General features: G+C 38.6%; 1 protein-coding gene and 1 pseudogene across 1 annotated transcript in view; both read right to left on the bottom strand.

The window, feature by feature from the left end:
* The window catches only part of PHTF1 (putative homeodomain transcription factor 1), a 59,732-nt gene that overhangs the window by 10,346 nt on the left and 22,097 nt on the right, over positions 1-27,289 (bottom strand). The window contains 10 exon segments of the mRNA XM_040471348.1: positions 930-1,151; positions 2,152-2,241; positions 2,347-2,520; positions 3,387-3,546; positions 5,702-5,836; positions 7,056-7,212; positions 18,995-19,018; positions 19,021-19,071; positions 19,321-19,479; positions 20,184-20,253. Coding sequence (XP_040327282.1) covers positions 930-1,151; positions 2,152-2,241; positions 2,347-2,520; positions 3,387-3,546; positions 5,702-5,836; positions 7,056-7,212; positions 18,995-19,018; positions 19,021-19,071; positions 19,321-19,479; positions 20,184-20,253 — 1,242 coding nt within the window.
* LOC121027713 (methyl-CpG-binding domain protein 2-like) lies at positions 11,787-13,027 on the bottom strand (annotated as a pseudogene).

Consider the following 27,289-nt stretch of genomic DNA (forward strand, 5'->3'; position numbering starts at 1 on the left):
ATGAAGCAGGATTTTTTTATGAAAATGTGTAACCTAAATCAATGGTATCCTAGAATCAAGAAAATTCAATGATTAAACAAATGAATATCCAGAATCCAGTATTTGTAGATCACTGTGGAAATATTTAGCCTGAAGAACAACAAAAAAAGGAAGAATCATGATCATTGTCACCAAACATCTGAAATGTTGACTTGAGAATCATTTCTTAACCATTCAATCTATCCGGCAGTGGAGAAAGCTCTCTCATGAAGTTAACAATCACTCTGGCTCCAGAAGTACTTACACAGAGGCCATTGATAATCTGATGGCGATACTAATAATAATGCTAACATTTATTAGGTGCTTACCCTTTGCCAGACATTGTGCTAAGCACTTTATATTATCTCATTAGATATATCACAATAGTCCCAAGAAGGAGTAACGATGATTACCATGTAAGAATTCCTACATTGGTTGGAAGGTTCAAATACCTTCTAAGGAATCTCCAATTCCAGGTTCTCTGATTTTATGATATTAATATAAGACCTAAAATTAAAAGCACCACTTGGTTTATACATTACTAGAGAAGCAAGTAATGCCATTTCTTAGTAATTCACACATAACGCTGCGATGTCGCTGAAAATATGAGGTTGATATACCATTCAAACAACACTCTGCTCACATAAAATGAACATTAAGGATCATTCTAAGGAAAATAATGAGAAAAAGTGTTATGAAGAACAATTCATGTTAGGGGAATTCCAGAGTACCTGCCCCTGAGTTCTAATTCCAACGTCTTCACTTACAAATTATGCTCGATTTCCTCATCTCTACATTAGAGATAATAATAGTATCTACCTCATTCAATTATTGTAAAGCCAAATGAGATAATACGGCCCCTGGCATGTGTAGGTATACAGTAAATATTGGCTACCGTCACCTTTACAGACCTGCTGAAAAACATCTTCTTTGGGATCACGTTTGGTCCCTGAATGGAGGGTGTTCACATGGGCCCCCTCACTGTCACTGGTGACAGATGACCGGCACTCTGGGCCATGCAGCAGGTCGTCCCATAGCATATCCTCGGTCTCTGAGTCATGGCGGGTGCTTTCTGAGTCTCTTCTAGACATGGTCAGGCTTCGAGAGCCACCACTCATGCCAGACCTAGAGCCCTTTAAAGGGAAACAGAAAAAAACTATTTTTTTCATTCGTTTTTAAAAACAATCATATATCTGAAACGAAATTAAAGCAAGTTATCTGTGGTGATGGCTGGCAAGCTCCCGTAAACTTACCCCCAAATATTCACCTGTTCATAAGGCTTCATATAACAATACATTTTAAGATATAAATGTTAAACCCTGTGTGACTCTCTAACAAGCAGGGCTGTAAAAGGACTCCCTCTAAGAACTGACTGCCAAATCATCAGGCTGTTTGACTGGAATGCCCTGGATGACAGTGACCTCTGCAAGCCCCTCCGGAGGGCCTACCCTGGAAAGGTGTGGCAGAGCCTTCTGACATTCCCAAAGTGTCCCCTACTCTAAATACGGTGAGCGTGACTGCAGATCTAGTCGTGTCCCGGGGCCCGGCCAACCACGGAAAGGACAGTCAGGCTGAGCAGAGGCTGCGCGGTGCAGCTCGCCTGCAGCATAAACAGAAACACAAACGTTTTCCCACGCCCCCAACTGCCTTGTCAATCAAAACAAAAACCACCTACCACCATCTGCCCCGTCCCCCTCTGAATTATAATATTCCAAATATACAATATCCTATTAGCTGCATGATGAGATTTGCTGCCCGTCTCTCAGGGGTCCTTTCTCAAAAATTTATCTTCATCAGCATCAGTGCCACTTACAAAGGAATGATACTTAAGAATAAACTCTATATTCCAAGTAAATATGAGGGAGCCTTCTTGTCATCTGGGGATTGAGGAAGCTCTTGCCTGCAAAGCATCAGATCATCTATGATACTTTCAAGATCAGAGTCAAAGTGAAACAGAGCTCCTTCTCTTCGTGGGGGTGAGCAGCCAGAGAGGTAGACAGACAACTGACGGCAGGGGAGGCCAGGAAAATAGAACCACCACTATGTCAGGACAATCAATAAAAAAAGCAGTGGGTAAACTTATCACACTCAGGAATACACCCTGAACAATGACCTCTCAGAAGGATACAATACCTGACTGAAAGCTGCCGATTCAAACTCTGATTCAGCCAGACTATCTGAATCCCGTGCAATGTGACACCACTTGGTGGTGGTTTTCTTTACCTGCCAAAAATCAAGCCAGTAAACAACAGGAAAACATGTCAAATATCTTGTTAGTATTCAGTGATTTAGGAGTTAATGCCTATACTTCTACAAACTAAAAATTACCTGAGTGTTTAGGTGCCTAGAAAGTATTGACTTTCTATTCTTAACTTCACAGCCGTTGTCACTTGAGGCCCCTTCCACACTCCTGCGCAACATCATCATCTGTGTCCGGGCTTCACCGTCCTCCTCGCTTGACAGGTCATCTGAAATCCCATTACCCAGATGCCTAAAAGCCTCCTACAAAGAGAACAGCAATGTCTCCCCAGGGGACAGCCCAAAATACTCTAGTAAGCGGCATGTGTAAAAACAAAAAAACAGGTAAAAACTAAGAAATGGTAAAGGTAACCCAAAACTGAACAAACCTAGATCTTACTTGGTGTCAATAAAGAAAACTCTCTTGGCACTAAGCAGCCTAAACGGTGAGGCAGTATTATGTAGAGAGGTTGGAAGCGCAGGCGTGAGTCTGAATCGGAGCCCTTCGACTTCCTGGCCACGTAACCTGAGGCAAGTAACTGAATCTCTGGGGCTCCTTTTCCTCAGAGGAAAAGGGATGATAATAAAAGCACCTATCTCACAGAGCTACCGAAACAATTAGATGACTTACTACACATAAAGCACTTAGAATAGTGTCTGGTTGCAGTAATGACTCAAACAGATTAGCTATTTTTGTAATTACTAAATGCCACAGTCTAACAAGTGAGAAGATATTTCAAGACTATAAAATGTAGTTTTAGAGATAAAACATCTGTGCTAAAGCTAGAAAATAGCTTCCCAAACCCTACTATATTATCATTGCATCTCTGGAATATGACACAGGAGCCTCTACACACAGATCCGTTGATGAAATCGACCAGCCTACTCCTAAGGCTGGGTCAGTAGCCTATCAAATAACAAGGTCTAGTCCCAGAAATTAAAAGAATAAACTACAGTCTTCACGTGTTACTCTCCTTTTCATGTCCTGTGGTTTTACATTTCACTTATTTGTTAAGACAAATTACACAAACCTGTTAGTATCTATTTGATACCTCTAGCAGAGTCTAAGAATAGGAACATTTTATGCAGGAAAGAAAAGATTTTGCTATATATACTCATCTAAATCTTACCCTATGGCACTTTTCTCCATCTGAAAATTTTGCTTTCTCTTTTGTTTGCCACATTCTAATCTCTGGTCGACATTGTCTCTTCTTAATGATAGGATGCAGACAACTTGGGTCATTATCAGTTTCAGTTCCTTTGTTACATATTAATTTCACTCTTTTAATCCTAATTTTAGAAAAGGAAAACAAAGATTACTAGCATGAACTATCTTTCATGAAATCACTTTCTTCTGAAGAATGTAATACGCCTGACCCTTGAACAACACAGGTTTAAACTACAGGTTCCACTTATTCATGGACTTTTCAAAAAATACAGTACAGTATTATAAATGTATTTTCTCTTCCTTATCATTTTCTTAATAACATTACTTTTTCTTTACCTTACTTTATTGTAAGAATACAGTATATAATACATACAACACACACAATATATGCTTATTAACTATGTTATTAGTAAGGCTTCTAGTCAACAGGTACCTTTAACCACAGGCCAACTGTGTATTATTCTGGAAATCAAGAAAATGCAGAAATCCTATTTTTCAGGCTTCTAGCTTGCCTAAGGGTGTAGGAAGCCAGAATACAGGTGTCACTAGTCTCCAAAGACTCATCACAATTAATTTTGAGAGTAAGACTCCTCTTTTCAGTTTTGCAAGCAGGTAGCTTCAGTCTTCTCCATTTTCCCTCTCAAACACGGTGCCAATGCCTACCTCACATCACCCGTTTATGCCACTTCCTAGAATGTCTTCCCCTCACCTGTCCCTCAAAGCCCAGCAATTCTTGGCTCCTTCATGACTCCTGCTGATTACTTCACCCCTGAATTACTCTGTCTGCTCAACTACATGGCCTTTCGTCAGCACGTAATCACTTATAGTATTTTTACATTGCTGTGACTGTATCATCCTCGTATCTTCCTATTTAGACAATAAAATCACTGAGAAAGGGGATGCCCAGTGCCCAGCACAATGTTCAACACAAAGAACCCAACACTTCAACTGAAGAGTGTAACCTGTCTTTAGCAAAGTAGGGGAATATACAAGTGTCCCCCCGCTTTTCTACAGTCCACACTGTGCCACTTAGCTTTTATGGAAGACTTACATTAACACCTGTCGTATTAACCAAAAGAAACCTGAGGAGGATTTTTGCTTTAGCGAACAAAGGCGTAAAGTGAAACTAGCACTCAGTATTTGTTTCACCGCGAGCCATTATGGGAGCAGCGCGCCTACAAGCTGCCAGCCAGCCGCAAGAGTGGCCCCTGAGGGCCCCGTCCCTGGGAACTACACTCAGCATCTCAGCATCAAGCCGCCAGAGCTTCGAACTGTGTCTGTGAGCATCTGTGCTTCATCTCAATCCACTAGCAAGATGTGTCCTAAGGTATCAGAAAAGCCTAAGAGAGGCTATTTTGGGGGGGGTCTGAGAAGGCTCAAAAGTTTTTCTGCAGAAATTAATGGTAATTGCTTCTTCACTTTATCCCATTTTGACCCATGAAAGGTTTCAAAGAACACTCTGCTTTCGGAAAGTGGGGGAAATGTGTACTTCATCTTCAAAAAAAGGAACCGCAAGGGGCACCTGGATGGCTCAGTCAGTTAAGTGTCCGACTTTGGCTCAGGTCATGATCTCATGGTCCATGAGTTCGAGCCCTGCATCGGGCTCTGTGCTGACAGCTCAGAGCCTGGAGCCTGCTTCGGATTCTGTGTCTCCCTCTCTGCCCTTCCCCTACCCACACTCTGTGTGTGTTGTCTCTCTCTGAAAAATAAATAAACATTAAAAAAAAAAAAAAGGAACTGCAAAAGAACTTTGTTTTTGAGTCATAATCATTAATATATGACAAAATAAGTATTTCTTCAAGTCATACTAATGTTGTCCTGACCTGCAAAATCATGAAGAAGATAGAATATGTTTTGGATCCACTTCCCTTTCTGTCCTATAGCCCATCAACACCAGCCTCCTGCATCCCATTTCTAAAGAGGTATCAGCTTCCACACTGAAAAATATCTGATCTTTTTAAAATTCTTTTTTTCCCCTCAAGCTGTCAGCTGATACGGCTTAAAATATTTACCCTTTCCAAGTATTTATATTTCTATAATCTTGGGGTCTATAATTCTGTTAAAAATCAAACAGAATGAACTTTTATGGTAGAATACTGGACTTGTGGGTAACATGACAGTGGGGACACCTGGAGTAAACAAATCCTTCTAGAATCCTTAAAAATCATACCACAATTATAATATGCTTACACTGTATACTCCCAATCAGATAATATACTATGTTAACACTACTGTGAATACAAAATCAAGTAAAAATTCCAACACAAGCCTTCTCACCTGTTGCCAAAGAGACTGTCCCAAAATCCACCAATAAAGGGTATAGATTCCAAAGTTTCTACTCCTCTGACTTTATCAGAGGAGTTACTTCCATTTTCTCGGCTCCCGTCACCATTTACAGTTTTTCGTAATTTTCTACAAAAAAAAAAAAAAGTATTTCAACAACTTCAGATTATTCAAGAACTTGTATGTTTCTACCCAAAATATCCCTACAGAAAATTATAGCAATGGGTTACTACCTGAAATTAAGTATAGTGAACTTCTTGTAATGAGGATAGAATCATGCAAGAATGTTTCTGACTTAAGGGCAAAACCAGGTTCCAAACCAAAGTCCTATGCTATCATTTTGTTTAATATTTAAAGAAATTGAACTAATATCAAAAATATTACTAGAAAAAAATTTTTCACATATATGACCAAGAGTCTTTCCATGTACATTCAACACCACTAGCACAAAGAACAATGCCTTTAAATATGGATGTCAGAAATCTATCCATCTGACACATTTAATCAGAGAACACAAAATAACAGCAATTGATCACTTTGTACTGATACCCTAAGCAGTTAAAATACATATCTAAATCACCAAGATACACCATGGGATTTCCTTAGAAATCATTAATTGCAAGGAATCCTCTCTTTGCAAAAAAAAAAATGGCTTGAAAATAACATTCAAAAATAAGAATAAATACGTTCAAATTCATTGCACCAAATGAAAAAAAAAATCTTATTTGGTAATTGCTTAGGAAAACAAAAATTTACAGATATTCTGAGAAAAGATAATATAACTTTTGGAAGGTAATATACCTAACATTTACCTTAAAAGCCTTTATAACAGTTCCAAAACTCACAGATGGCATATAACCAATAAAAACAAAGTGAATTCAATGTATAGAAAAGAGAAATTAATCTCTGTTAAAAGGTTAGAGCACTTAGAAATCCATTCTTTACATACAACTGGAAAAAAGTACAAATTTTACTAGCACTAGCCCAATGTACTAACATCCTTGTTTACATAGTGAATTTTCACCAAATTTTGATTGAGACTGAATGTCAAAAATTTTTTTTTCAAAATCACTGAAGTAAATTTTAAGAGTATAACTATTGCAGTATCAAATTTTTCCTTTTAAACAACTTTACTGAATGACAAAATCCCACCTGGGATTAAATAGGTCATGACAAGGTTTCTTAGCATCTGGAAGAACGAAAAGAAAAGCATTTTTTTTTAAGCCAAAAAATAATTTTAAAAAAATTGTAAACCAGAAGATTTTTTATTAATTTCATCAAAGATTTTCTAAGTCTGTTCAATGCCTCTCTCAGAAAACACAACTACAAGTGCAATTTCTTATCTTACCTTCTTCTCCGATTTCCATTGTTTCCCGATGGCCTTGTTATCTGAGTAGACACAATTTGACAGTGGACAGTTCCCATGAGTAACATAAGGCACAAGGGTCCAAGTACTTCGCTTACATTCACAATAGGCATCATAAAATATAACACGAGTGCTATAACTGAAAAGAAGAGGTTTCAAAATGTAAAACATCACGGCTCATTCTTTATGTCTAATCTTAGCAATTGTACAAACTATTGCTACAAAAATCTACCAATTTTTTTGTTTTTGTAAATTTACATCCAAGTTAGTTAACATATAGGGTAATAATGATTTCAGGAATAGAATTTAGTGATTCATCTCTTACATGTAAACACCCAGTGCTCATCCCAACAAGTGTCCTCCTTAATGCCCCTTGCCCATTTAGCCCATTCCCCTACCCGACACCCCACCAGCTATCCTCAGTTTGTTCTCTGTATTTAAGAGTCTCTTATGGTTTGTCTCCCTCTCTGTTTTTATATGTTTGCTTCTCTTCCTTTATGTTCATCTGTTTTGTATCTTAAATTCCACATGAGTGAAGTCATATGATATTTATCTTTCTTTGACTTACTTCACTTAGCGTAATACACTCTAGTTCCATCCATTTTATTGCAGATGGCAAGATTTCATTCTTTTTGATCACTGAGTAATATTCGATTGTGTGTATATACACATATATATACATACACACACACTACATCTTCTTTATCCATTCATCAGTTGATGGATATGTGGGCTCTTTCCATACTTTGGCTATTGTCAATAGTGCTAATATTGGGGTGCATGTGCCCCTTTGAATCAGCACTCCTATATCCCTTGGATAAATACCTAGTAGTGCAATGGCTGGGTCATAGGGTAGTTTTATTTTTAATTTTTTGAGGAATCTCCATACTCTTTTACAGAGTGGCTGCACCAGTTTGCATTCCCACCAGCAGTGCAAAAGAGTTGCTCTTTCTCCACATCCACACCAACATCTGTTGTTGCCTAAGTTGTTAATTTTAGCCACTCTGACTGGTGTGAGGTGGTATCTCAGTGTGGTTTTGATTTGTATTTCCCTGATGGTGAGTGATGTGGAACATTTTTTCTGTCTGTCAGCCATCTGGATGCCTTCTTTGGAAAAGCGTCTATTCATGTCTTCGTTTCTTCACTGGATTATTTGGTTTCTGGGTGTTGAGTTTGATTAGTTCTTAATAGATTTTGGATACTAACCCTTTATCTGATATTTCATTTGCAACTATCTTCTCCATTCCATTGGTTACCTTTTAGTTTTGCTGATTGTTTCCTTTCCTGTCCAGAAGCTTTTTATCTTGATGAAGTCCCAATAGTTCATTTTTGCTTTTGTTTCCCTTGGCTCTGGACACATGTCAAGTAAGAAGTTACTGTGGCTGAAGTCAAAGAGCCTGTTGTCTGTTTTCTCCTCTAGGATTTTGATGGCTTCCTGTCTTACGTTTAGGTCTTTCATTCATTTTGAATTTATTTATGTGTATGGTGTAAGAAAGTGGTCCAGTTTCATTCTTCTGCACAAAGAGCTTTCATGCTGTCCAGTTTTCCCAGTGCCATTTGCTGAAGAGACTGTCTTTTTCCATTGTATATGCTTTCTACCTTTGTCATGGATTGGTTCACCATATAAATATGGGTCTGTTTCTGGGCTCTTTACCTGTTCCATTGATCTATGTGTCTGTTTTTGTGCCAGTACCATACTGTCTTGATGATTATAGCTTTGTAATACAGCTTGAAGTCCAGAATTGTGATGCCTCCAGCTTTGGTTTTCTTTTTCAGGATTGCTTTGGCTATTCGGGGTCTTTTCTGGTGCCATACAAATTTTAGGATTGTTTGTTTTAGCTCTGTGAAGAATGCTGTTATTTTGATAGGAATTGAATTGAATATGTAGATTGCTTTGGGCAATATTGACATTTTAGCAACATTTGTTCTTCCAATACATGAGCATGGAATGTTTTTCCATTGTGTGTGGGGGGGTGGAGGGGGGGTTCTTCAATTTCTTTCATAAGCTTTCTATAGTTTTCAGTGTTTTCACCTCTTTGATTAGGTTTATTCTTATATATTTTATGGGTTTTGGTGCAATTGTAAATGGGATCAATTCTTGCATTTCTCCTTCTGGTGTTTCATTATTAGTGTATAGAAATGCAACCTATTTCTGTACATTGATTTTATATCCTGTGACTTTGCTGAATTCATGGATCAGTTCTAGCAGTTTTTTGGTGGAGTCTTTTGGGTTTTCCACATGGATGATCATGTCATCTCTGAAGAGTGACAGTTTGACTTCCTCCTTGCTGATTTAGATGCCTTTTATTTCTTTTTTTTTTTTTTTTAATTTTTTTTTTCAACCTTTATTTATTTTTGGGACAGAGAGAGACAGAGCATGAACGGGGGAGGGTCAGAGAGAGAGGGAGACACAGAATCGGAAACAGGCTCCAGGCTCTGAGCCATCAGCCCGGAGCCCGACGTGGGGCTCGAACTCACGGACTGCGAGATCGTGACCTGGCTGAAGTCGGACGCTTAACCGACTGCGCCACCCAGGCGCCCCAGATGCCTTTTATTTCTTTGTGTTGTCTAATTGCTGAGGCTAGGACTTCCAGCACTATGTTAAATAACAGTGGCGACAGTGGACATCCGTGTCTCTTTCCTGACCTTAGGGGGAAAAGTCTCAGTTTTTCCCCATTAAAGATGATATTAGTGGTGGGTCTGTCGTATATGGCTTTTATGATCTTGAGGTCTGATCCTTCTATCCCTACTTTCTTGAGGGTTTTTATCAAGAAAGGATGCTATATTTTGTCAAATGCTTTCTCTGCATCTATTGAGAGGATCATGTGGTTCTTATCCTTTCTGGTATTAATGTGATATATCACAATGATTGACTTGCAGATATTGAACTAGCCCTGCATCCCAGGAATAAATCCCACTTGATCGTGGTGAATAATTCTTTTAATGTGTTGTTGGATCTGGTTGGCTAGTATCTTGTTCAGAATTTTTGCATCCTGCATGAATTTTGCATGTTCATTAGAGAAATTGGTCTATAGTTCTCCTTTTTAGTGGGGTCTTTGTTTTCAGAATCAAGGTAATGCTGACCTCATAGAATGAGTTTGGAAGATTCCCTTCCATTTCTATTTTTTGGAACAGTTTCAGAAGAATAGGTGTTAACTCTTCTTTAAATGTTTGGTAGAATTTCCCTGGAAAGCCATCCAGCCTTGGACTCTTGTTTGTTGGGAGATTTTTGATTACTGAATCAATTTCTTTACTGGTTATGGCTCTGTTCAAATTTTCTATTTCCTCCTGTTTCAGTTTTGGTAGTTTATGTTTCTAGGAATTTGTCCATTTCTTCCAGATTCCCCAAATTATTAGCATATAATTGCTCATAATACTCTCTTATTATTGTTTGTATTTCTGCAGGGTTGGCTGTGAGCCCTCCTCTCTCATATTTATTATTTCCCATTTCTGCTGGTTTTGGGCTCTCTTTGCTGTTCTTTTTCCAGCTCTTTAAGGTGTAAGGTTAGGTTGTTACTTGAGACCTTTCTTCCTTCTTTAGGAAGGTCTGGATTGCTATGTACTTCCCTCTTATGACTGCCTTTGCTGCATCCCAGAGGTTTTGGGCTGTCGTGTTTTCATTTTCAATGGCTTCCATGTATTTTTTTCATCTTCTCTTTAATTTCTTGGTTAACCCATTTATTCTTTAGTAGTATGTTCCTAATCTCCAAGTATTCATGGTCTTTCCAAGTTTTTTCCTGTGATAGATTTCGAGTTTCATAGTGTTGTGGTAGGGAAATATGCAAGGTATGATCTCAATCTTTTTGTAGTTGCCGAGGGCCGATTTGTATCCCCCTATGTGATCTAGTCTGGAGAATTTTCCATGTGCACTAGAGAAGGATGTGTATTCTGCTGCTTTAGGATGAAATGTTCTGAATATATGTTAAGTCCATCCAGTCCAATGTATCATTCAAAGCCACTGATTCCTTGTTGATTTTCTGCTTAGATGTTCTGTCCATTGCCATAAATGGGGTGTTGAAGTCCCCTACTATCATGGTGTTATTATTAATGAGTTTATGTTTGTGATTGATTTATATATTTGGGTGCTTTCTTGTTGAGGACATAAATATTTACAATTGTTAGATCTTCTTAGTGGATAGACCCCTTAATTTTGATATCTTCATCTCTTATTGCAGTCTTTATTTTAAAATCTAGTTCGTCTGATATAAGTATGGTTATTCTGGCTTTCTTTTGGCGACCATTAGCATGATAGATGGTTCTCTATCCCCTACTTTCAATCTGTAGATATCTTTAGGTCTAAAATGGGTCTCTTGTAAGCAGCATACAGATGGGGCTTGTTTTCTTACCCATCCTGATACCCTATGTCTTTTGATTGGAGCATTTAGTCCATTGACATGTAGAGTTAGTACTGAAAGATGAATTTAGTGCTATTGTGTTGCCTGTAGAATTGGAGTTTCTGGTAATGTTCTCTGGTCCTTTCTAATCTTTGTTGCTTTTGGTCTTTTTTGTTTTGTTTCATCTTTTCTCCACTCAAAGAGTCCAACTTAAAATTTCTTGCAGGGATGGTTTAGTGCTCACAAACTCCTTTAGTTTTTGTTTGCCTGAGAAACTCTTTATCTCTCCTTCCATTTTGAATGACAGCCTTGCTGGATAAAGAACTCTTGGCTGCATATTTTTCTGATTCAGCACGTTGAATACATCCTGCCACTCCTTTCTGGCCCGCAGAGTTTCTGTGGTCAGGTCTGCTGCAAACCTGATCTGTCTTCCCTTCTTCTTCTTTCCCTTGCTGCTTGTATTCAATATTTATGAGCACTATACATTTCTGGAACAAGGTGGATATTAAATCAAACAAACATGAAGCAAACATTAAGCACTTACTATGTGCTAGGAAAGGAAGGAAGGAAGGGAGGGAGGGAGGGAGGGAGGGAGGAAGGAAGGAAGGACGGGAGGGAGGGCGGGAGGGAGGGAGGGAGGAAGAAGGAAGGAAGGACAGTCCCTGCCCTTATGGAGTTCAGGGTCTAGTTGAAGCAAACAATCATAAATACAATGGCAAAGCACCAGGGAGGCATTATGGAAGAAGGGGCTTGTTCTGCCTGATGAATGCAGGAGCAGGCTTTACAGAGGTGGAGACAATGGAGCTGGGCGTTGGATGAGTAGGAGTCCACCAGATGGAGAGGAAGGGGGGAAGCACATTCCAAGCAGAGGAAATAGCACCTGAGCAAGCAGAATCTTGAAAGCACATGCCATGGTGAAGTATTAGAGTAGTCCAGCACAGCTAGAGCATAAAGGTGACACAATATACAATTTATTTTGATTGAGAGAATCATTCCACAGTCTCTGTTCATTCTTCTGTAATTTACCAGGCATCATCTTTCCAGTTCTGAAGTCAAAACTGCGGAGGTCAACAATATTTCCCAGGTACCTTGCCAACCGAGGTTTGCTTCTGAACTTCTTACCACTTGGACTGAACTAGTTGACATCAATCTTGCTGGCACTGAGTCCAGATTTTCGGATCACTTCCTCCTTCTTCCATGGGGTGGGGGGGAGGGCCGGGCAGTCCATCCTCTTCCTGCTCTCTGTGGCCCAGGGTCCCCTGGGCCCCAGCCCCAAGCTCCCCAACAGGAAAGGAACCGGCTTTTGCTGGGGGGCACTGCCAAGGCTGTCGCTGCCACTCAGGGGACACCGCAGCCCCGGCCACAGTCGCCACCCTGAGCGCCTTCCCTGCACACGCCGCTCACCGGGGACAGAGTGAGCATGTTGCCCTGGCCCTCCTGCTCTGTGGCGGAGTCACCACCAGCACCGCTGCCGCCCACCCCGCGCTCTCTGCACCCACCCCCCCGGCTCCAGGTGGCAGCCAAAAACCTATCAATTTTAAAAGTACAAGGTAAAAGCACATAACTTCCAACAATACGATCCACCAACACATCAGCTGAGTGAAAACCTGAAGTCTCAGGTCACAGAGAAAGAGAATGATGTGTTTGAAGGATTTGCCTTTCTGACAATAATCTGGATATTTCAAAAGGCTTTCTACCAAGAAATAGCTAGATGCTGTGTGACACATACCTTATGAAGTGCTGTTCTGCTCTGAGGATCAGTATTTTCTAATAATTTCCCACAATTATACAGGTAGCAATTAGCAAAGCTGGGATCTGAACCCAGCCAACTGGGCTCGAGTCCTTACTCTTAATTACTATGCTATGAACTGCTCTACGCAATATGAACTGTCCAAAGAAACAGATGGTGAAAGAAACAGAAAAATATCAAAAACTACACCCAAAATATTCCAGATACAATTTAATAGGTGAGTTCTTTCAGACTTTCATGTAAAATTAATTCTTAGATGCGCCTATGTGGCTTAGTCAGTTGAGCATCCCACTCTTGATTTTGACTCGGGTCACGATCCCAGGGTCATGAGATCAAGTCCCACATCGGCTCTGTGCTGAGCATGGAGCCTGCTTAAGATATTTTCTCTCTCTCTCTCTCTCTCTCTCTCTCTCGCTCTCGCTCTCTCTCCCTCCCTCCCGCCACCCCTCCCCCCCCGTGTGCATGCGTGCTCTCTCTCTCTCTCTCTCTCAAATAAAAAAATAATTAAAATAGAGCACCAGGGTAGGTCAGTCAGCTAAGTGTCTGACTCTTGATTTTGGCTCAGGTCACGATCTCATGGTTTGTGAGTTTGAGCCCCGCCATCAGGCTCTATGTGTACAATGCAGAGTCTGCTTGGAATTCTCTGTCTCCTTCTCTGTCTCTGCCCCTCCTCTGCTCACGCTCTCTCTCACTCCCTTTCTCAAAAATAAATAAATAAACATTAAAAAAAAAAAAGATAATTCTTGTGCTATATAAACTATTCCTATGTGGAGAAAAAGCTACCAAATTCATTTCATGCTCCAACAGCGTATCACCCAAACATAAAAATGACAGCACCAAAACAATAAACTACAGATCTTGCTGGCTTATGAATATGGATATAAATTTACTAAAAAGCAGGCACCATGAGTGAAGGGATTTTTTTGTCTCTTGGGTTCACTGCTATAGCTAGATCAGTATGCAGCACATAAGAGGCACTTATTATCTGTTGAATGAATAACTGAAATACTATCAAAGTAAATTTAACAATAAAACAAAGAATAATTCACCAAGACCATGCAGGGTTTATGCTGGAGCGAAAAATGTATCTCCGAGCCCAGACAGAACGCTACTTGTGCACACATTGTAGGCACTTACATGTTTGTTTACTGAACTGATTTAATCCAATAATTTAATAACATAATTTGGGTTATATATATATACAAATCATCTCAACTGACAATTATGTAAAAGGCCTTTGTCCCTGATTCCTGGGAGGTAACCTCTAAATCCTTGGAATTTTTCAAGTGATGGAAGTACCTTGGTTATTCACAGTGGGCCCCTTGGACCATACCTGATAGTTTACGCCAATGAGGTGACTGCAGATGGGGTAGCCATGCCAGAAAGACCAACCATGTGATTAGAGGGTTGAGGCTCTGAGGCACATTGTATCAGCCTGACCTCTGGGAAGGGGTGGGGAGGGAACAAAGGCTGAAGACTAAGTTGGCCACTTGATCAATTACTCAATCAGTTATACCTACATAATAAGTCCCCAATAAAAATTATGGATACCAAAGCTTGGGTGAGCATCCCTGATCGACACTAGTCTGTCAACTTTGCTACCCATCATGGCAGAATGGGTACCATATCCCTGAGGATGATGAAAACTTCCTGTTTTAAATCCTCTCACACTACGCATCACTTCTAATTTGTATAATAATATACTCTTAATATTACAAAACTGTAATTGTAAGCATAACACCTTCCTGAGTTCTGGGAGTGAATTATCAAACATGCAGGAATGAGTGGGGGACCCTCAAAACTGTAGCCCGGGGGTCAGAAGTTAGGGTAGCATTGGGGACTCCCAAAGTGAGGCTGGTGTCTGAAGTGAGGACAGTCTTGTGAAGGACTGTACCTTTAACCACTGAGTTTGGCCAATTCCTATTGTGAAAAAGCATTCCACAAAAATTAACATTTGTTCCTGATTTGTGTTACCTTAAATGCCAATCTCTTCTGAAATTACAGGAATATAAAAATATGTCCCTTATATACTAAAGAGTAAGTGAACACACATCATACTAATGAAGACATTCTGAATCAAGACCAAAACAAGGATGACCATTCTTACTGTTATCACCTAAACGCTGCTCTGAAAATGTTGACTAATTCAATAATAGTAAATGAAATGCATGAAAAATGAGACCAGATTTTCATTATTTGCCAAAAACACGGTTGTATAATAAGAAAATCTGAGAGGAGCACTGAAAAACTATTCAAATTAATGACAGTTTAATAAAGAGGCCGGTTATAACAATTTTAAACATAAATAGCCTTCAAATGTAACAGCACTAACCAGTTGAAATTTATAAAATAAAAAGTATCATATCTGCAGCAGCAACAAAAAAAAACACATAAATATTTTACTTTAATGTAGAAGTACCCAGTGTCCATTGATGGAGGAATATTTAAATGAAATATGGGATTCTTACTTACCCTTCAAAAGGAAGGAAATACATGTGCTACATATGGATGAACCTTGAAAACATTATGCTAAGTGAAATAAGCCAGGCTCAAGAGGACAAATACTGCAATGTTCTACTTACATGAGGGACCGAGACTACTCTAGGTAGTCACAGAGGAACTGTGAAAGTAGAGTTCAGACAGAAAGTAGAATGGTTGCCCGGAGCCCAAGAGGTGAGGAACTGGGGAATTATTGTTCTATGTCTCAGTTTGGAAAGATGAAAAAAGTTCTGGAGATGGACGGCAGTGATGGTTGCCTAACAATGTAAATGGACTTAATGCCACCGACTGTATATGTAAAAACGGTGAAGATGGTAAAGTATATGTTATATATATTTTACTGGATTAAAAAATCTTCCTAAAAAACCTTAGGAAGGGGCGCCTGGGTGGCTCAGTCGGTTAAGTGGCCGACTTCGGCTCAGGTCACGATCTCGCGGTATGTGAGTTCGAGCCCCGTGTCGGGCTCTGTGCTGACTGCTCAGAGCCTGGAGCCCGTTTCAGATTCTGTGTCTCCCTCTCTCTGACCCTCCCCCGTTCATGCTCTGTCTCTCTCTGTCTCAAAAATAAATAAACGTTAAAAAAAAATAAATTAAAAAAACTTTAGGAAGATCTAAGAACTAAAAATCCTACAAAGCTTTAATAAATAGAGATGTAACAGAAGACTTGATTAAAAGGTGAAATATATCAATTTTCTCCCCATTCCCCCTAAATATATCAAAATCTTCATGGGAAGGGGGAAGTTACAGTCTAATTCCAAATTAGTTTTTCGTTTTGATTAGGATAAAATAATTCTAAATTATTTGGAAAAAGTAAGCAAGTAAAAACATCTGAGAAATGCTGAAAAGGAATACTATTCAATGTTACTACATATTAAACAACAATAATAATTAAAGAAATGTGGTACAGATACGAGAATAACCAGATAAGCTGATGGGGCAGAATATGTAGTTTAGAAATAGACCATGGCATATACGAAAATTAATATATATATAATTTAAATTCTTCAATAACTAACATGTGGAAAAACATTTACAAGTTCATTTTTACAAGCAACCAAAAAAATGCAAACTATATGAGTAACACACAATTTTTTTTGTACATTCAATTAGGTAACATTTTTTAAAATTATAATAATGATAGATTGTGCTAAGACAGGCACTCTCATCCACTACTTTCCAAAAAGAAGTGTGCCCCCAGCAATTTCATTTTATGTACTAAAAGCCTTAAAATGTTTACATTCTTCAATCTCTTAATTCTATTTCAGAGAATAAATTCTAAGGAAATAATATAAAATATGGAAAATTTTGTTCATGATGGCATTATTAATAGGGATAAAAACCCAGGAATAATCTAAATGTTCATAATATGGAAACAGTTATTTAAATTATGATACTTTTATATAATGGAATACTAAGTAGCTATAAAAAGTATTTATGGTAAATCCATATGAGAGACTCACATAGACATGAAAATGATCATTTTAAATGACAGTGTATTCATATGGTGGAATATTATGCAGCCATTAAAATGACAGCTATTTATTTACAATTAAATAAAATTAAAATTCAGTTCCTTAGTCACACTAACCACATTGCGAGTACTCACAAAAACCACACATGACTAACAGCTACTGCACTGGGTAGTGAGACATAGAACACTTCTAGCATCATCGAAATTCTATTGGACAGCATTGTCACAACTTTAGAAAACTGAACTTACAGATCTATAAATTCATAGATTTATCTTTCCCACTATAAGTTAATTCAAAAAAACTGACACAGATAAAATAAAAATCACCCCAAATCCTTCCACCCTAACCCAACCTTCACCTACTCTGTTCTAATTCATGTCTAAAAAAGACATGTCTAAAAAAGCATGTCTAAAAAAGCAAAAAGCTTAGGTATAACCATAGTATATACATGGTCCCCTTTCAGAAAGTATTCCTGGTAGGCAGTGGACGTATAGTGCTAAAGAGAATGTGCTGGGTCCCTGAATGTAGAAGAGAAACGTCAACATCAGGTAGTTGTGGAATACAGAAATTAAAATAGAGGGGCGCCTGGGTGGCTCAGTCGGTTAAGCGTCTGACTTCAGCTCAGGTCATGATCTCCGTGAGTACTGACAGTTCAGACCCTGGAGCCTGCTTCGGATTCTGTGTCTTCCTCTCTCTCTCTCTCTGCCCCTCCCCTGCTCATGCTCTCTCTCTGTCTCAAAAATAAATAAAAACATTAAAAAATAAAAATAAATAAAAATAAAAAGAAATTCAAATAGATTCCTGGGGAATGGTAGGACTATTTAGAAGGTACATGGGGCACCTGCGTGGCTCAGTTGGTTGAGCGTCCGAGAACATGATCTCGAGGTTCGTGGGTTCTAGCCCTACGTCGGGCTTGGTGCTGACAGCTCGGAGCCTGAAGCCTGCCTGAGATTCTGTCTCCTTCTCTCTCTGCCCTCCCCCCTTGCACTCGTCTCTCCCAAAAATGAATAAGCATTAAAAAAAAAAAAAATTAGGGGCACCTGGGTGGCTCAGTTAGTTAAGCGTCCGACTTCGGCTCAGGTCACGATCTCGCGGTATGTGAGTTCGAGCCCCGCGTCAGGCTCTGTGCTGACAGCTCAGAGCCTGGAGCCCATTTCAGATTCTGTGTCTCCCCCTCTCTCTGCCCCTCCCCTGTTCATGCTCTGTCTCTCTGTCTCAAAAATAAATAAACGTTTAAAAAAATTAAAAAAAAATTAGAAGGTACAGATAGGGCTGCCCTCTCTATGAAAGTTCCATCTGAGTTCAGATCCTAAAGATGAGAAAAAAGATAGCCTTCAAACAGAATGCAGAGTTCTGTCTGAAGCACAGAAAAAGGGCCAGTATGCCTACAGCAAGCAAGGAGGAGAGCAGTAAGACACGACCTCTAAGAAGTCAGCAGGGAACAGACCACGTAGGGCACTGAAGCCGTGGTGAGGAGTCTGGATTTTTACTCCAAGGGCAATGAGAAATCTCTCAAGAGTTTTAGCCAGGAAAATGACATGATATGAATTCTACTGTAAAAGATTTGTCTAGTTGCTGTAAAAATAATGGTTGGTAGAAAGAAGGCTCAGAGTAGACATTAGTCAGTGGTCTAGGCAAAGTAATGCTAGCGTCATGGACTATGATGACAAAAAAAAAAAAATCCAGAGGTCCATTTTGGACAGGATTAGGTTCAAGATACCTGTTAAATCTCTATACAGAAATGCCTAAAAGCAGGCAGTTGGATTTATAAGTCTGAAGTTCAGCAGAGAGATCTGGCCGGGAGATATAAATTTGAGAATCACCAGTTGATCAGCTATTTTAAAGCAATGGGGCTTGACAAGAGTACCTAGAGAAGAGAATCCAGGATCAATCTTGAGGTAATCCAATATTCAAAGGTCACACAGAAGAAAAGATTGAAAAGGCCTGGCCAGCAAGACGGGTAGAAAGAAATTCAAGAGAAGAGAGTTAGACAATCATGTTTGCTCTCTGTGAGCTAATAAATCGAAGATGATCCCCAAATGGTGTACATTCCTTCATTTCTTGGTACTTTAAACTCTTGAAGGAAGGGTAAAACTAAGAACAGTAAGGTCTGCATTATTTAATAGCAAAAGCAGCAAAAAAACAAAACAAAACAAAAAAACCTGTCATAATTTATTCCACCCCTCCAATTACCTTGCATGAGGTAAAGCAGTAGCAGCCAAACAAAGATTCTTAAAGAGGTAACCTGAATCCACCAATTGCTGAACAACGGGAAAAAGACAACTCGAACAAGCCCCTTTCGAGTCAGAGATGTCCATGGAATTTCAGGTTTGGCTTTGGCAAATGTTGAGCCTTTAAATATACAATAAAACAAAACATCAAACATTTACATATACTATAGTAATGCTTCCTCGTAACACTATATTAAAAACAGCAGAGAGTAAAAATCAACACATAACCAGTTCAGTTAAAAAGAATCCTCTCGGGGCGCCTGGGTGGCTCAGTCGGTTGAGCGTCCGACTTCGGTTCAGGTCATGATCTCACGGTCTGTGAGTTCAAGCCCTGCGTCGGGCTCTGTGCTGACAGCTCAGAGCCTGGAGCCTGCTTCAGATTCTGTGTCTCCCTCTCTCTCTTCCCCTCCCCTGCTCATGCTCTGTCTGTCTCTGTCTCAAAAATAAATAAAAACATTTAAAAAAATAATAATAAAAAAAAAATAAAAAGAATCCTCTCAGATGTTCATTAAATATAACTCCTTACCTCAATCACTAGGACAGGAGCTCAAAATAAATCAGGCTTACATGAATGTTATACAGTATATTTTTCTCAATTACACAACAGCAATTTCCAAGTTCATCCCTTTTTTACCCTTATGGACACCATGTAATTTATATAGCTACACAGTACCAAAGCAAAGGGGAAAAAATCCTAAGGCCTGAATGAGGGAAGAATATTCCTTTTGGAGATTAAAGTACCATCATAAAGGGAAGATAATATCTAGCACCACTATGAAATAATATAATAATATACATAAGAAATGAGCCAAAGTTGGAACTCACCTCTGATTAAGTCCACATCAATCAAGTCTGGTTTTATGTGACCCATCTTTTTTGGTTTGTTTTTGAAGCCCTAGAATAAAACAAAACAAAACCAGAGATAAGGCTAAAAAGCTCTTTTAAATACAAAAGGTAAACTCACATTTTTTTTTCTTTATATCTGACTCCCTTTTGACGGGGACACTTTAATCCTAATGTTCCTCAAAAGAACTTATCATTAATGTTTTAGTTTTTAGTTTATCAAGTAATGCAAAAAATATACTTTTACTACTTTTTAAAATGATCCAACAATAGGGCCACCTGGCTGGCTCAGGCGTACAGCATGTGACTCTTAATCTTGAGGTCGCAAGTTCAAGCCCCACATTGGGTGTGGAGCCTAGTAATGGTTAAAAAAAAAGAAGAAGAAATTTTTTTTAAATAAATAAAAAAAAAAAATCCAAAAATGCCAAAGGATCAGTAAGTACAAAATAGCAGCCCCCTCATTACCCCCCGCCCCTCCTCTCATCAAAAACAAATAACTTTCATCCTTTTTTTTTTTTTTAACTTTCTCTTGGTATTTACTTCCATACTTCTAAATAATATGTTTATACTGCCATTATTTCATTTATTGATTTGAAAAATATTTTACCAATTCCTAATACAGCATGTAAGAATTTAGTTCTCTTATACAGCTAATCCTCACATCCTAACTTCCACCCCTGAAACATATATCCTTACAATATAGTTATATTCATTTTTGATAAATCAGCAATCAATAGTTATAATATGATCATCATGAAATACTATTCCCTGTAAGCCATATTTTATATTTTTATTCATGGTCGGTTAAAATATTTATCATTTTCAAATACTCAAATGCCAGAAAATTAATCAAAGTCTTTTATTTCTTAAAAAAAATTTTTTTTTTTTTGGAAAGACCCTTCCCAGAACCTTCTATCTTCATGTTGTAATCAGATTAGTTGCTCTCCAGGCCTGCTGCACAGCTGACTGTAATGCAGGACTTCTCACTCTCACTGACAACCCCCTTCACCTCTGCGGTGAATCTCTAGCTCCTACACCTGTCTTCCTGAAGCATATCCTTCACATGCTTCCTGAGAAAGGGGTGACAGAAGATAACTTTTTTAATCCTTACATGTCTGAAAATGAATTCAGTCTACCCTTATGCCTAATTAAAGGTTACACTAGGTGTAGAATTCAAAGTTGTTAACAATTTTCCTTCAGGAATTAAGATATTGTTCTGTTTTCTAGCTTCCAATGTTGCTGTTGCAAACTCTGATTCCTGATCCTTTGAGCATGAATTGTTTCTTTCCTCTGAATCTCCACTTTAATTCATGGTGTTCAGAAATTTCAGAATGATGTGCCTTGATAGGAGTCTTTTACATCTATTGTGCTGAAAATCCCTTCTATACGGAAATCAATGTCTTTCAGCTTTAAGGAAGTTTTCCTATAATTTATTTTCGTATTTCTTCCCTCTAAGACTTAACTTTCTCTTCTATTTTCTACCTCTTTTGTCTTTTTATTCTGCTTTCCAGAAATTTCCTCAAATTTCTCTTAAATTTTTCATTTTGACTCTTTGGGTTCATTCCTTTCTATTCTCTTTTACTTTGGGGATTTAGTCAAATATCTAATAAACACTGGCTGTTTCCTTATATACTAGAATGAGGTGCTGAAAACCTGATGGACTAAGTATTCTACTTCAAGGTTTATACCCAAGACAAATGTGTATGTATTTCACCAAATAATGTGTATAAAATGTTCATAGAAGAATTATTTGTAAGAGCCCCAAATTGGAAACTACCCATCAACACTCATATGTTGCCCATCAATAGCAGAATGGGTAATTGTAGTGTTGTGCTAAATAAACTATAATTATACAACGACATGAATGAATCTCACAAACATAACACTGAACAGAACACATTAGATTAAAAAATGTATGTACTGTATAATTTCATTTATATAAAGTTCAAAAAGGTAAAGTTAATCTATAGCACTAGCAGTTGGGATACTGGTCTACCTCTGCTGGTAGCAGTGACTGGAACAGTATGTGAGGGAAGCTTCTATGGTACTGCTAATTATCCATCTCTTGATCTTAGCGCTTGTTGCACAGTTATGTTCAGTTTGTGGAAATTCCTCAATCTGTACATTGAAAATTCTGTTATATACATATAAGTATATCCATATTTCCTGAACACGTTTTACTTCAACAGAAATTTTTTTTTTAATATAATTTATTGTCAAGTTAGCTAATATACGGTGTATACAGTGTGCTCTTGGCTTTGGGAATAGATTCCCATGATTCATTGCTTACATACAACACCCAGTGCTCATCCCAACAAGTGCCCTCCTCAATGCCCATCAACCGTTTTCCCCTCTCCCCAGCACCCCCAATCAACCCTTAGTTTGTTCTCTTATGTTCTCTTTGTTCTCTTATAAGAGTCTCTTGTGATTTGCCTCCCTCTCTGTTTGAAACTATTTTTTCCCCTTCCCTTCCCCCATGGTCTTCTGTTAAGTTTCTCCAGTTCCACATGAGTGAAAATATATGATATCTTTCTCTGCCTGATTTATTTCACTTAGCATAATACCCTCCAGTTCCATCCACATTTCTGCAAATGGCAAGATTTCATTCTTTCTCATTGCCATGTAGTATTCCACTATATATATAAACCACATCTTCTTTATCCATTCCTCAGCTGATGGACATTTAGGCTCTTTCCATAATTTGGCTATTGTTGACAGTGCTGCTGTAAACATTAGGGTACATGTGCCCCTATGAATCAGCACTCCTGTATCCTTTGGATAAATTCCTAGTACTGCTATTGTTGGGTCATAAGGTAGTTCTATTTTTAATTCTTTGAGGAACCTCCATTCTGTTTTCCAGAGCAGTTGCACCAGTTTGCATTCCCACCAACAGTGCAAGAGGGTTCCCATTTCTCCACATCCTCGCCAACATCTATTTCCTGGGTTGTTAATTTTAGCCACTCTGACCGGTGTGAAGTGGTATCTCAGTGTGGTTTTGATTTGTATTTCCCTGATGATGAGCAATGTTGAGCATCTTTTCACGTATCTGTTGGGCATCTGGATGTCTTCTTTGGAAAGTGTCTATTCATGTCGTCTGCCCATTTCTTCACCGGATTATTTGTTTTTCAGGTACTGAGTTTGGTAAACTCTTTATAGATTTTGGATACTAACTCTTTATCTGATATGTCTAGAAATTCTTGAAAACTTATTGGAAGCTCTGTGTATATGAGCATAGCTTATAGATTTGGGGTTTCACTTCAGTGTAATCAACCAGCTAGAGGGAATCACCAAATGTCCATATCTGGAGGGATAGAAAGGCTACAGATTTCTGTGGTGGAAGTTCTGAGATTAAACCAACGTGGGGCGGAGGGGGGGAGGGGGAGTCACAATTCTGGTTTTAGTATGATTCTTCCCTGCTCTTCGCTGTCCACAGACCCTCTCCAATGAATTTTCTCAGAATACCAGTGGTCTCCTTCATAAGGGGCACTGTTGCCTGTCTTTAAGGGATTGATGAGACTGGAGGTCCAACCTCTCTGTATACAAAGGTCATTTAATCCCCTATTTTTAGCCCTGTGGCTCACCTCTGCCTCACATAGAACCTTGGTGCATTCAAGTCCTAAGCCTCTCTGGGGAGCTTTGCAGGTCAACTGGCATTCTCCTATGCCCTCCTAACACTCTCTTCCATTCATTTTTTATCTTCCAAATATGTGTAGATTTCTCATTTGCTGAGACCTTCCTCCTCAATCTTTTTCCTTGACTTTGGGAAGGTACCCATTCTATACAACCCCTTTATGGATTCCTTTCATGTAACTTAGTGGTGATTCAGAAGGGAGAGATTATAAATGTGTATGGCTAATCTACCACATTTAACCAAAAATCTAGTCCTAAACTTTTTTTCAGGGCATGAAGAAAGAATCCTTTCAGGGCCTTTATCATCTACCACCTCAAATTAAAGCAGCTTAATTTGTGATGTTATTAGACATATATTCATTTCTCCTAAAAGATAAAAATGCATGAACTTTTATAGAGTACTTGCTACATCTCCAAGTTTCTAATGTTTCTTAAATTAATCATTATTGCTCCAAAGGGATGGCATTTACTCAATTTTATTAACATATAGACAACAGTTTTTTACAGGAAAAACTCAGGGCTTAAAAACCCTAATAACCTTGCTGTATATTATGAATCAAAAGTAAGTTTGTGAATTATCTTTTGTGTTTTAAACTCCTGGTTTGCCTAAAAGTTTTATTTCACTACTTCAAAACTTTTAAAAGATGGATTTTAATTTCATAATCAACATATATAAATGCTAAACAAGTTTTAAAAATTAGGTATTTAACCTTTAAAATTAAAGTAAAAATTAAAGGTTACAGCCATTTGCTATTTCCCAATTTTAGACATTGAGCCAGTATTGATCTTCAGCTCTGTTTAACTAAATAAATGTAGTCATCTTTTTTGGGGGGGATGCAATGTTTCTACTTTTTAAATTAATTAATTAATTTAGTTAGCATATAGTGCAATGATGATTTCGGGAGTAGAATCCAGTGATTCATCCCCTACATATAACACCCAGTGCTCATCCCAACAAGTGTCCTCCTTAATGCCCCTTGCCCATTTAGCCCATGCCCCCACCCACAACCCCTCTAGCAACCCTCAGTTTGTTCTCCATGTTTAAGAGTCTCTCATGTTTTGTCCCCCTCCCTGTTTTTGTATTATTTTTGTTTCCCTTCCCTATGTTCATCTGTTTTGTACCTTAAACTCCACATGAGTGAAATCATATGGTATCTGTCTTTCTCTGACTTATTATGGTTAGGTTAATACCCTCTAGTTCCATCCACCCAAACAAGTGGATCCTATGTTTCTATATAGTTCAACTACAAACTATAGATTTTACAGAAGAATGTTCTAAAACCTTAAATGTAATGAAATTAAATCTTGGAAGAAATCAAATTTTGAAAGTTAGACATTTCAGAGAAACAATCCTTTAAAAAACACATGCACTAATTTTTGAAATCTACATAATATCCATGGGAATAATAATTACCTTGGCTATATTCAAAAGCAGAAATTAAAATTTCAAAAGGAAAAACATCACTGCATTGTATTCTAACGGACAAAGACCCTGTGGACATTTGCATCAGTACAATTCCAACTAAAGAAGCTTTAAGTGCCTTAACTTTAGAGGCAAATTAATTTTTCTGCTTCCTTTGCTTTTTAGACTTTTCACCTTTAACATTATAGAATTAGAATTAGCATTAACTGGAGGCAATTACCAAACTATGAAAAACTCCCTTAGCAACAGAAATACATTCATTCGTTCACTTAGTCAACAAATTTTCAACATGTGCCTTTACGTGCCAGATACTCCACCTGAGCTAGGTATACAGCAATAAGTCAAAACATAGCTCTACTTGTTTCCGATTCTGTGTCTCCCTCTCTCTGCCCCTCCCCCGTTCATGCTGTGTCTCTCTCTGTCCCAAAAATAAATAAACATTGAAAAAAAAAATTAAAAAAAAAAAGAAAAAAAAAACATAGCTCTATCTTCAAAAAGTGTACACTATAGAATTAGACGATAAAGCCAACGTATGAGGGTTGCTCAGGAAAATGCCTCCTGAACTTCCCTTACCATTTTTTCTGTCCTAAAGGGAGAGAAGTCATTAATAAACTTAAGACCCCTGTTCTTGAGAGACACGAGAAAGCTACCACAATCCTCTGTACTTGTTTATGCAGAGGAAGAATAAAAAAACACATGCCATGCTTTTAGGATTTTTCTGCTTTATCCTACACATTCCACAGTATAGGATTTTTCTGCTTTATCCTACACTTTCCATAGTATAATACAGTAAGAGGAAACATGCACCAAGCTCTATTCTAAGCACTTTACATTTACTTACATTAACTTGTTTAACTCATTTAATCCTCAGAACTGTCCTGTGAGACAGGTACCTCTGATTACCCTTGCTTTACTGAGGAGGAGACCAGGCACAGAGATTCTACCCCAGTCATTTTCCTTCCAAACCACGACATATCCTGCCCCTCATTAACTGGTACAAAATGCATTCCAAATCAATGTAGGGAGAGGATCTTTTGAGATCAAGCGAGACTGCTTGCCTCTGGAAGGTTCAGTGGGATTAAGCTCTGGGAGATGTGAGTGAATTTCCTTAGTGGACGCCATCTCTACCCTAAGAACCCGGGAGAAAGATCGAAGTAGAGAAGCAGGACAGCCCTGCCCTAGTTGCCAGAAAGGTGCTCTGGAAATTCTCTGCCCAGCCCCTGCTACAGCCTCTCCACCCGCTGCCCCCAACATAACTGTGCAACCCCACCAAGGATCAGAACCACCTGACCAGTGGAGCTCCTCCTTTTAGGCAGAGGGACAAAAGTACTGGCATTGCTGCAATATTGTCGGACCATTAATGTATTCAACAGGAAAAAAAAGACAAGTGGAAACCCGATAACACATCTCCATCTTTTAGTGTGTTAAAATTTCCATCTTGTTGCCCGTGAGAGAATCAAATTACTTTATAGTCAGCCACAGAAGGAAGTCCCCCGATTTAAGGGCAGATGATGAACAACGAAACAACGACAAGGCAAGTACAGCACTACTGGAACATGCACGAAGGGCCGCTCGGTCAGATTTAGAACTCAAAGAAAGATTTCCAAAAGAAAATAATATCTGACCTGAGACCTAAGGATGTGTGAGACTCTGGAAAGACAGACAAGGGGCATAGCACAAGGGAGAATAAAGGTAAGCATAAGAGAAGACCCAGAAATAAGAGATAGCATGACAAAAACTTAGGAAAGTTCAAGAAAGCCAAAGGAGAGTGGAAGTGAAAAGAGGTAAAGGTAAGGCGAGACAGAAGCAGGAAAGGTAAGAACCCAGGCTGTGAAGATTATAACTTGTTAAGAGTGTGTATGTATTTTATAACGGTACCAGGAAGTCAGGAAACAGCTTTAAATAGGAGAAAAACAATACCATTTATGTTAAAACAGGAACAAAGTAACCAGACGGTTTCAGTGATGTGAGGGCTGAGGAGACACTGGGCAGAGAGAACGGAGTTTTTAAAAAAAAAAAAAAAAAAAAAAAGGCT

This window comes from Herpailurus yagouaroundi, unplaced genomic scaffold (assembly GCF_014898765.1).
Source record: "Herpailurus yagouaroundi ecotype Mexico unplaced genomic scaffold, PumYag 77, whole genome shotgun sequence".
NCBI classification, from domain to species: domain Eukaryota; kingdom Metazoa; phylum Chordata; class Mammalia; order Carnivora; family Felidae; genus Herpailurus; species Herpailurus yagouaroundi.